At 41.9% G+C, this 11,979-nt stretch overlaps 1 protein-coding gene across 1 annotated transcript in view; it reads left to right on the top strand.

The window, feature by feature from the left end:
• LOC112151135 (aldehyde dehydrogenase, mitochondrial) overlaps positions 1–10,451 on the top strand; it is a 39,467-nt gene extending 29,016 nt beyond the window's left edge. The window contains exons 9-13 of the mRNA XM_024279835.2: positions 392–576; positions 648–812; positions 5,932–6,089; positions 6,453–6,567; positions 10,108–10,451. Coding sequence (XP_024135603.1) covers positions 392–576; positions 648–812; positions 5,932–6,089; positions 6,453–6,567; positions 10,108–10,140 — 656 coding nt within the window. The 3' untranslated portion in view covers positions 10,141–10,451. The remainder of the gene's footprint in view (positions 1–391; positions 577–647; positions 813–5,931; positions 6,090–6,452; positions 6,568–10,107) is intronic.
• The last annotated feature ends 1,528 nt before the right edge of the window (positions 10,452–11,979 follow it).

Below are 11,979 nucleotides of genomic sequence, written 5' to 3'. Positions count from 1 at the left end.
CGCAGATGGCCCGCGGGCCGCGAGTTTGAGACCCCTGGTCTACCACCAACCTGAAGGTGCTCGGATCAGATGGAGCTGCTCGTCCATGTCATTGTTCACGGCTGTTTGAAAGATCAACTTGGAATGACTTGCTGATTTTTGAACTACGATCTGTTGAAAATGTTTTTTTTTTTGTTGGTTTTGTCCAAAAATAAGTAAACCACACCAAACACAGTCAGACCATTATACGAAAACGGAGGTGTGTCTATCAACACAGCACAATTGTCTCCCTATCCTGTAAATTTTCAAAGTGAAATGCTGTTTACCATATCCATTGTGTGTTTAGAAGGTGACCATTGATACTGAAGGTCTCTGTCATTTTCATGATACGTTTTCTCATGTCTTCCCGCAGTGGAAGATGCTGTGGAGCAGTCCCACTTCGCTCTGTTCTTCAACCAAGGCCAGTGTTGCTGTGCTGGCTCTCGCACTTATGTTCAAGCTGACATTTATGATGAGTTTGTTGAGCGCAGCGTTGAGCGTGCTAAAAGAAGAGTGGTGGGAGACCCTTTTGACATGAAGACTGAGCAGGGACCTCAGGTAATCCACCTCCAGCATCAAGCTAAAATCCGCTCTGAGATGTGACGTTTCTTACTCTTGAAATGCTTCAGGTCGATCAGGAACAGTTCAACAAGATCCTGGGCTACATCAGCAGTGGGAAAAGAGAAGGAGCCAAGCTGATGTGTGGAGGAGGAGTGGCAGCAGACAGAGGATACTTTATCCAGCCCACAGTATTTGGAGATGTTCAGGATAACATGACCATTGCCAGAGAGGAGGTGTGGTATCACAATTTTGGGGAAAAAGCTTTAAATGTTTTATTGTGAACACTGTTTATCTGACTAGGACCTTTATTCATTCCAAGAACAATTAACATTTTTTACATTTTTTAAAGCACCAGTTCACAACCAAGGTGGTCTCAAGGTGCTACACAGAGAGGCTAAGACCTCAAATCAAGCTGCATTCATTGTAGACGGCATAATCCAAGTCAGTCCAAAGCACCCCATTAGGCTCCAGCGTATAATAACCAATTAATGGTTCTTTATAGTCATACACCAAAAGACGGATCCAAATCAGTTTCTCTGTCAGGAAAATTCACCTCGACACTAGAGAGAAAAAGAACTCAGAAAAATGACCAAACCAACAACTAAAGTTACTTGTGCATAAGGAAGGAACAAGTATGATGGAAGATTGTGGCATCATCCCTTTCCTCCAAGGACTGGTTCTTGCCTCGCTCCTTATATTGAAAGCACAAGTGGGAAGTTACAACATTCAAACGAAGAAGCACAGTGTAATAGTTGATTTAAACAACAATAAGAATAAAACAATTTCTTTCACACTGTTCTTGAGCCAACCAAATACAGAGCAAAAGACAACAAAACTTCAAAATTAATTCAAGTACAGTAAAATTAAATATACAATATCCTAACAATAGGGATGTAATGATTCAGCCAAGCCACGATTCCATTTGATTCAATTTTAAAGTCACAATTTTGATTTTCTCTTTTTTTTTCTTTCTTAGCACAATGAATTAAAGGTATTTTAAGGTATGTTTTCTTTCTACCCCTTACATCAACCTGTCTGTTTTCCTACTAGTAGGATTCAATACAAATAAACTTCTTCTTTCGTCTTATCCCTTTCGGGGTCACCACAGCGAAACAGCACCCACTGTTTCGCATCAGTGTTTTTACGCCGGATGCCCTTCCTGACACAACCCTGTACTTAAGGGGCACAGGGACCCAGTTAGGCAGCAGATTCAAGGGTCTTGGCTAAGGACCCAATCTGGGTGGGGATCAGTGGACACCCCGAGGATTGAACCCAGGGCAAAAGACCATTTGTGTGCAGCTTGCAGAGAGAGCTAAAGAGTTGGAAAAGAGCACAGCTCCCGGGCCGGGAAGGAGTCTGGATGCAGAGGAACAAACGAAGCCAGCGAACGCACAGGCGAACACACACTCACAGTGAGCCTGCATGAAGAAATGAGATCTGCTTTGCATTTTTATAAATTTAGGTACAGGCAGAGACCAACCCATTTTTTATTTTTCTGCACAGATGGACATGTTGACGAGTTTGAACCGTTTTTTTTTTTTTTGAGCGAATTCCTCGAAGAATCGTTACATCCATAATGAAAAGTCAATGCAAACGCGCAAACCAGAATTCCTCTGACTGCCACTGTCTGGAATGTGTTCGATACTGCCTGCTGAGTGCACGTTCAATTAGTTTTTTTCTCATTTTTATTCAAATAAAGAAAAATATGCTATACTACCTGGAGTTGTAAACTCAAACACGACAGAAACAAAAAATGAAAAGGGGACAGAAGGAAAACTTAGACACTTAGAAGAAAAACATAAAACCACGTAGAGAGCGTTCTTGAACGCACCACACGCAGCTGGTGTGTAAGCACCTTCACACACTCGCTCAGTGCACACACATCTGTAATGACCGTTCACACACAGCTTGCAGACAAAAAAGACAGAGAGCTTAAGAGAGTTAATAATAAAGAGCTTGGCTCCCAGACAGAAGTCTGAAGGGAAAACGTCACAAAGCTGCGTCATCACTCATGACTGCTGTCGCAGTAAATTGGTCAAAGTTGCAGTGAAAATGTAAAGTTGCAGAGTCAGAGTATAGCTGGATGTCTTTGATGTATACAACAACTAAAGTGTTGCAGCATATTCTGGAACACGTCATTATCAAAAGCCTGGAACACTGAGGGGGCATTGCAGAGGCCCAAAGGCATGAGCAGGTACTCACAATGTCCCGCAGTGGTTGAAAAGGCGGATGCGGATGAGGTCGTAGACGATCCTCAGGTCCAGCTTTGTGAAGAAGTGGGCTGTGTAAAACTGCTCCAGAACTGCAGGGACCGACTCCCCTGGACGTACGCCTGCATGACTTCTTAATCAGGCTGAGATAGTGAGAACACCTAGAGGTCAATGGTCTAGTCGTAAGAGTGGTGAGGAGGAAGCTGTGTGGCATGCTGCTTGTTAAAGGCCTCCAGCAGTTCCTGTTTTGAACCGGCACCCCTCCACCTCCCCTGTCGCTCTGATCTCTGCGAGGGTGTTGGCTGTGAAGGAGCACAGTCCTCAGGCCTTCCTGCAGTCTGGAGGCAGTGTTGTTGGCAGTGAACGGATGTGAATGACAGACTGCTCTCTGACCAGACGACGGTGGGGCTGTACCTCTCTAACCAAGGCAGACGAGGACGATGGAACAGTGGGGCGCCTCGATGGCAAAGAAAAACCCACGTAGAGCGCGTCCTTTGAATGCTCCACACGCAGCCGGAGTGTAAGCACCTTGAACGGTGTTGAACACTCAGCGCACTCTCAGTGCGTGCCCAATTTGTGCATAGAGCTCACGACCCAACTTAAAAACTTGTGTAGCAACACTCGCTCCGTGCGCGGAGGCCAAGAATTCAAGTGTGTGCGTGTCTGCATTGACTTTTCGTTGAGAGGGTCCACTTGATTGCGCGGCCGGTGTGTAAGCACAACCCCCCCCCCCCCTCCCCACCCCATACACACACACCCACACACTCATAGGTCCGTCTGCATGGAAAGCTGTCAAATCGATTTTTTTAAATTTTCCGCATCGATTAACATGTTGACGAGGTTGAATTGTTTTTTTTAATCGACTCCCAAAGAATGCTTACATTCTTAATATAGATGTTACTGGGAGAAACGGAAAACATTAGCACTTTCTTTGCTTCCTGGTGACACACTTCGTGAAACAAAGTATGGTGTTGTTCTTTGCACACTTCTTCAGAGTACATGTGTATGGTTCCTACAACACCTCCAACAGCCTCGGTCTTTTATCCACATGGAGATTTCTGCTTGACTGAGTACTTTGAGTTTGGGGCACAGGCTACGGTAAGGTTCCTTGATATGGGCAGTATGGCTTCAGATGAGCTTTAGCCTTGGGAAACTTTGTGGTGCGCTCAGGCTCTGGAGGAGTAGTCTTGGCATGGTTCTATGTGTTATAAAACACATAGGATATGTGATCCTTTAGTTTTCTTTGGCTCTTAATTAAGGATGTAACGATTCTTTGAGAATCTGTAAAAAAAAAAAAAAAGAAAAAAACTTGTCAAGATGTTCATCGATGCAGAAAATTAAAAATTAAAAAATCGATTTGAGGATTTGTGATCATTTCTGAATTATGTATACTTGGAAAACAGACAGTTTGATGTAAGGGGCAAAAAGAAGACGTACTTGGCCTTAAATACCTTTAATTCGTTGTGTTGAAACAAAAAAGAAAAAAATCGAAATTGTGACTTTAAAACTGAAAGAGCTCGGGGCTTGACTGAATGGTTACATCCCTAGTGGAGACTGCTCTTTAGTTGAGGACCTTGGGTTGTACTCATTACCATTGAGAGGTCTGGAAGAAGGTGGTTTTTACTTCCTTCAGGAATGATCAGAGCATCTTAAGCCAGTTCCATCTCCTTTACCTTTAATTTCTGTTGCAAATTTTGATTCCTGGTTATAGCTTCTTCTCTCTTGTAAACCAACTCTGCTTTCTCCTCTTTCAGCACACGTCTTTGCTGTTCTTGTACTCTGAGAAGCTCCTCCTTCTCATTGAAAGCATCTCTTACTGCTTTTTCGAGAAGGTTACACTGTTTATCCACGAGCACCTCTTCCTCAGTCTGCCTCTGCTGCTCTGCTAGCTCCATGCGCTTTACCTGCTCCTCCAACATGGCTGTCTGTAGTCCAGAGAGACTTCCTCTACTGGATCTCGGAGTCGTTATGACAGCGCTGTTCTGAGAATTCGGTTTGCTGCGACGGGAAGACACAGAGGATTTGCTTGACCTTGTTTCCCCATGTGGTGGCAGTGAGAGCTGCTCTGGGTCGGTGACTCCATGAGTGGAAGCTGTTGCTGCAGGTTCTCCAGCTCTCTTGGGTAAAATTTGAAGATATGCTGGCGACTGTCTCTCCTGCTGGAGTCTTGGACGCACTGCTGAATCTGCAGATGGTTGTTCTGACTCCATTTAGTCTCCAGAAAGTTATAGACCCGGCTCGAAGGACCATGTAAAAAGAGTTTGAACACTCTAGAGGGAATGCTGGTCTAATAGCTTCTTTTGACAGAGAGAAGGGCACGGAGAATCAAGTTCCCAGTAAACTTTTAATTGAAGTTGAAGGGAAACATGGTTTTAGAATTTCTGAGTAAGCATCCGTATCTATGTGTGGGGTTTAGCTAATGAACGCACACGGCAGCAACAACATATGTGGGGGTGCAGTCTCGAAACTTGAATAAAGGTGTCTCTTTCAAAATCAAATACTTAATAAATATAAAAATATTTTCCTACATATATACAGAAAAATAAAATCCTGTGATGGTGTGTCATAGAAACCCAATTGGGTTTATTCAACACTGTCACATACCAGTCAAAAAAACTAAAACGGTATCATGAACATATTTTTAAGATGTTTTTATTTTTAAATCTAGGTAAATTATAGTGTAATTTAAAAAATTTAGCAGCAGAATAAAATGTTATTTTAGACACAGCTCACAAGTGAATTGTGCTATTTTTAGGAGAGACCTGTGAGCACCTTGTGTGGTTCTTGGGGGAACCAACCAGGTGTCACCAAACTGGTGCCCACAGGCACCGTGTTGGTGACACCTGGTCTAGAAAATCTTAATAACTGAATAAAGCAGCACACTCATTCAGACTTTGACTAGTTTCATTTTGCATACACTCTTATTTTTTGTGGTTTTTATGTTTCTTAATCAATTACTTACTATTTGCTCTGTTGTATTGTGAAACACTTTGATTTCTTATTTATATATAACACTAACAAACACAAAAATCAGATTACTATCAGTGGTTCAAAGTACTTTATATGGTACAAAGTACTTGACAAATAAACCTCAGGACCAGTTCTTACATTTAATTGAATCTATTGATGACATGTCTTCCAGATTTTTGGTCCAGTGATGCAGATTTTCAAGTTCACAACATTGGAAGAGGTTCTAACAAGAGCCAATGACAGCAAGTACGGCCTTGCAGCTGCCGTCTTCACAAAAGATATCGACAAAGCCAACTATGTGTCTAGTGGACTTCGTGCCGGCACAGTTTGGTAATGATTTTTTTCTAAAGGATGAAGTGAAGGTCAAGTCTCAGCTGTTGGGTGCATTATAGTTGAAATAACACTGAAGACCTGTAGGTTCCTCATTCATTACAATGTGTCAGTTGTAGTCTGAAAACAAGGTTTGAGATTTGTAAAGAAAATTGACGACCAAGCTTGTTTTACACATCCAACAGAAGAAGGATCGAAGCTGAGGCAGAAAGAAACTCCAGAACAAAAAGGAAAAGTCTGATCTGATCTGCTGTCAAATCTTAATTTCTCCTTAGTTCTGCACGATGAAGTGGGGAGACAGTCAGCTGACTGTTGTCTCAGGTGAAAGCTGTTGTTGAGGCCGGTGTTTCTGTTTATCTGCAGGATCAACTGCTATGATGTGTTTGGAGCTCAAGCTCCATTCGGGGGTTACAAAGCTTCTGGTGTTGGCAGAGAACTCGGGCAGTACGGCCTGGAAAACTACACGGAAGTTAAAACGGTATTCACTTATCACAAACACTTTACTCTGCTCATTTATAAAGTATCTATAAAGTATCATCCTAAATATTTGAAACCCAAATAAAACATTTTTTTTAAATATTGGCGCTTGGCCAAAAAAATGTAAAATGTCCAAAACTTTTTCCTATTCTAAAATAAACATAATTATTTTCAGCTTCTTTTTTTCAAATCTCAAAACTTTTGGCCCCGTTGCGGTGCGTTGGGGCGGGGCTAACGCGAGGGACCAATCAAAACAGATGAGGATGGTAACTTCAGTCCCGGTGCATTCACCGACTCTGAGAACTGTGATAATTACGGTCAGAAAATGTCTGTTTGGTCTGTACTATCATAGTCTGAAGTTGTCCATAGACGGCTGTAAAAAGCAGACAGCTTTTGAACAGGCTAGAACAGAGTTTTGGACATGCGGTTTATACGTGATAGAACTCTGCTTTTTACAGCCGTCTATGGACAACTTCAGACTATGATAGTACAGACTAAACAGACATTTTCTGACCGTAATTATCACAGTTCACAGAATCAGTGAATGCACCGGGACTGAAGTTACCACCCTCATCTGTTTTGATTGGTCCCTCGCGTTAGCCCTGCCCCAACGCACCACGACAGGGCCAAAAGTTTTGAAACTGAAAATGTCAGATTCCAAAATGAAAGAGGATTGAAAGACAAAAAAAGATTTGAAACAAAAAAAAAAAGCTTTGAAATTGAAATTTTGAAATGTTTTTTGAAAAGTAAAAAAACAGAACATTTGAAGCTGAAAATAATTAAGTTTAGTTTATAATAACAAAAAGTTTATTGACATTTAACTTTTTTTTTTAGCCAAACACCAAACAATATTGGCCAAATTAGCTCCATAGGAAAACACCCGATGCTTGAAAAACCTCAGTCTTCTGACGCAGCTACTGCTGCGGGCTGGCCAAAGTCTCTGTTTGCTCCAAATCTAACTTCTCTACTTACGTACAAATAGATCCATGGATATTTTCATTTTCCTCGTCTGAGCTGGTATCTGGCTCTCAACTGTGCCTCTGGATAGCTTAGATATGTTTTTTTTTTTTTTTGGCTACACTAATGTTAGCTTGGGGCTTGTCACTAGCGGTAGAGTTAAAACAAAAACATCCTGGGAAATTAGCTAGGCTAACAATTGCAGCAACAGTCCTGCAAACAACCCAAAAGCTATTTCTGATAAGCACCTGCTGCTCTGCAGAAAATATGTCTTAAAGATGACACAAGGTTATTTTGAAAACAGCACAATCAGAATTAAGATTACTGGAAACAATTTTACAACAGAATACATATAGTTGGATCGGGAACATAAAAAACAACTTTTGGACACCCTACAGCCTCAACTGCCCCTACAATCGGAGCAATAGGGTGCAGCTAACGGGGTAGGGAAGCAATTCGGATTCTGCCTTTATTTCAAGAGTTTTTATTTTCTTCATGTCTGCTATGCAATTCAGTTTGACCTTTTGGCCTTAAGATGACAGGGAAGGAAATAAGTATTTGATCCTTTGCTGATTCTGTAGGTTTGCCCACTTCAAAAGAAACTGACAGTCTATCATCACAATGGAAGGTTCATTTGAAAAGTGAAAGAAAGAAAATCAAGAAATCCACTTTTAGGACTTTATATACCTTAATTTGCATTTATTACAGAAACCTTTTGCCAGAAAGACTCAGTATTTGGTGGCAAAACCTCCATTATCAGCACAGAGGTCAGAGGTTTGTTCTAGTTGTTCAGGTTTCTGCACATATCAGGAATTCAGCTCCATTCTTCTTTACAAATGACTTCTAAATCATCAGATTTGGAGCTTCAGCTCTCTCCATAGGTTTTCTATGGGACTGAGGTGCAGAGACTGGCTGGACCACTCCATGAGTTTGATCTGCTTCTTCTTCCCCCATTCATTGCTTGCCTTGACTGTATGCTTTGGGTCCTAATCCTGTTGGAAGACCCATTCATGGCCTGTTCTAAGCCTCCTGATGGAGGGCAGGAGATTCTCACTCAGGATTTGACGCAACGTGCCTCCATCCATCCTCCACTGGCACAGGGAAGTAGCCATGTGCAGAAAAAATACCCCAAAGCATAGCGTTTCCACCTTGACAGAGGGTATGGTGGTGTTGCATTTCTCTAAACAGATGATGCCAAAGAGCTCCAATTTGGTCTCTTCTGATCACAGCACCAGGGGTGTCCAAGGTGTAAAGTATTACCAATGGTGGTCTTTGTGACTGTGGTTCCAACTGCTTTGATTAACTCCTGCCGTGTTGTTTTAGGATGATTTCTCTCTGTTCTCATGATCATGGAAACCCCATCAGGTCAGATCTGGTTTGGAGCTCCAGACCTATAAGTGGATGGATGGTCATGTTCTTAAATTTTGGCACAATTCCACCAACAGTCGTGACCTTTAACCCCCAGCTTGTTGCTGATGGTTTTGTAGTCCATTCCAGTCTTGTGCAGATCTGCAATCTTCTCCCTTCAATCCACTGAAAGCTTTTTAGTCTTTCCATGTTGGAGAGTTTGGAGTCTGACTGACGGATGATTCTGTTGACAGGTGTCTTTTCTGCAGGTGATCAGTCCAAACTGGTGTCTTCAGTTCATTTCATTAAGACGGTCTAAGAGAACCTGAACTCTTACTTGTTACTCAGGGATCAAATATTTTTTAAAGTCTCACTCTGACAATCTTCTGTATTATTACCTTATTGTGGTATTTGAATTATAATTATACCAGCTATAGCCAAAATCAAAAACCTATCATTTTCCAGGACATAGTTTCTGCAGAGTGGTAGGAGTTCATCAGAAATTTGCCTCCAAGTTGTGGGTAGGACTGATGGTGCAGAGTAAGCCTGCACTCATTTCCCATCAACACCTTATTTGTTCTCTCTTCCACTAGTTTACAGCCCCTCACAACACCAACCTAAGATCAGCATCAAAAATTATGATCAATATCCAGTCGTTCGTTCTGATCCAGATTCCAGCTCAGACCAGGAAAACAAAGAAGCTAATGGATCTATTTATCGTTAAGTGGATGATCAGAATGGAGCAGAGCAGGGAGCTTGGGACTTGTAGCACCAAGTTAACTGCTACAAGCTTTTTCAAGCAGCATTTCTTTTTTATCTCCTCCCGATTCCTGATGATTTCAATAAAGAAATACTGTTTTAATCTAAACTCTCTTTATAAATATCTTCCATCATTTGAAAAATCTTATAAGAACATGTTAAAAACATACGCACCCAAAAAGTCATTGGACTGGTCTTGAGGTTTTTTTTTTATATATATATCTCACTGTTTAAATGAACCTACTGCTGAGATGACAGACTGTCTGTGTCTTTTTTGGTGGGCAAACCTACAAAATCAGCATGGAACCATATTCTAATTTCATCCACTACAGTAGAAGAAACAAGTATAGATCTAGAATATTGATACAAAACCTTTCATTAAAAAAACATTATAGTCCTTCCGATATGGAAAATAAGCATTCAGTTTTAAGACTTACTGATTGATGAAAAATGATAATCAAACTATGCTTTCTTTTAGGTGACCATCAAGATACCCCAGAAGAATTCTTAGGTTGAAAACAAAAGGATGTGATTTATATTACCCGGCAAATCTTTCTGGATGATTCCAATCAGTGTAATCTTGGCTTTTTTATGTTGAATCCAATTCTAGAGAGCTTCTCCTGAACTGAAAGAAAAAAATGTAGTGGGAGAAGTCTGAAGTGCATTGTGTTGAGTGGATTCACCTGCTGAAGTTTCTGTCTGAAACAATGTGAAGATCATTTTGTTGCAAACGTTTAATTTACATTTGTAATCACACTCTTAGCCTTGGTCTTTGAAGTAATTTCTTTAAATAAAGGTAAATAAAATTCTGGTATCATCGTCTTTGCTTTGGTTTTGAGTGTATTGGCTACAAATGCCCATTCCCAAGTTGTCACATAATGAAGATTGCTTAAAGGACCCTCCGTGTCAAAATTGACATTTTGGCTCCAGAGTTTGTCTTGTCAATTGGAATCACAAAGGGATCTGCTGCAGGCCTGTATCTTATCAGTGAATCCAATCTCCTCTCTAGATTAGATTAGATTAGATTCAACTTTATTGTCATTACACATGTGCAAGTACAAGGCAACGAAATGCAGTTTGGCATCCAACCAGAAGTGCAATAGGCAGTAAGAGCAAGTGGTATAAATATTATTATAAATAACTATGGTACAGGTTATTATACAGTATATGGGAAGTATTTACAGATCACTAAAAAAAGAAAACTGAGCAAGATATACATAATGACTGAGGTACTTTGAACATATTATACAGATGAATGATTCGTTTAAGATAAAAGAGGGAGAAGACTATAAACAGAGACTAGGGAATATACTTTACAAAAGAGAGATATATGATGTTAAATAAATAAGGCTATACAAAACGGATGACAATGTCAATTTACAGTGCAAAAAAAGCAAAATAGTATTGTTTGGAAGTTAAACTGTGCAAGCAGGATGTAGTATGTGCAACGTAGATCAATAGTGCCGGAGATGAAAGTGTAAGTTAGTACCAGATGTCTGTGAGTTGGTGAGTGGGGGGGTCAGCAGGGGCCACCGGGAACAGAGTTCAGGAGAGTCACAGCTCTGGGGAAAAAGCTGTTCCTCAGTCTGCTGGTCCTTGTCCGTAGGCTTCTGAAGCGCCTGCCTGAGGGCAGGAGGGAAAATAATCCATGTGCTGGGTGGGAGGAGTCTTTCAGAATGCTGCGGGCCCGACGCAGACACCGCTTCTTCTGGATGTCCTCAATGGCAGGGAGAGGAGTTCCTGTGATGCGCTGGGCCGATTTCACCACGCGCTGCAGGTGTTTGCGCTCTGCAGCAGAGCAGCTTCCGTACCAAAGTTACACAGTTTGTTAGGATGCTCTCTACCACACAGTGGTAGAAGTTCACCAGGATGGCTGAAGACAGGTGGTTCTTCTTCAGTGTCCTCAGGAAAAAGAGGCGCTGGTGAGCCTTTTTGATTAGGCTGGAGGTGTTGGTGGTCCAGGACAGGTCCTCTGAGATGTGGGTCCCCAGGAACTTAAAGCTGGAGACACGCTCGACAGCCATTCCGTCCATGTGAATGGAGTCATGCATGCCTCTTTTCTCCTTCCTGAAGTCCACAATGAGCTCCTTGGTCTTGCTGGTGTTGAGGAGCAGGTTATTGTCGGCGCACCATGTGGTCAGGTGCTGTACCTCTTCTCTGTAGGCGGTCTCATCGTTGTTCGTGATGAGACCAATCACGGTGGTGTCGTCTGCAAACTTGATGATGGAGTTGGATCCATGCACCGGCCTGCAGTCGTGTGTGAAGAGGGAGTACAGAAAGGGGCTCAGCACACAGCCCTGTGGCACACCGGTGTTGAGTGTGACAGTAGTGGAGCAGATGTGGCCTGACC

The sequence above is a fragment of the Oryzias melastigma genome, linkage group LG17, assembly GCF_002922805.2.
Source record: "Oryzias melastigma strain HK-1 linkage group LG17, ASM292280v2, whole genome shotgun sequence".
Classification (NCBI taxonomy): Eukaryota; Metazoa; Chordata; class Actinopteri; order Beloniformes; family Adrianichthyidae; genus Oryzias; species Oryzias melastigma.
Note: the sequence above shows the minus strand (reverse complement) of the source record. Positions and strands in the feature narration are given on the sequence as shown.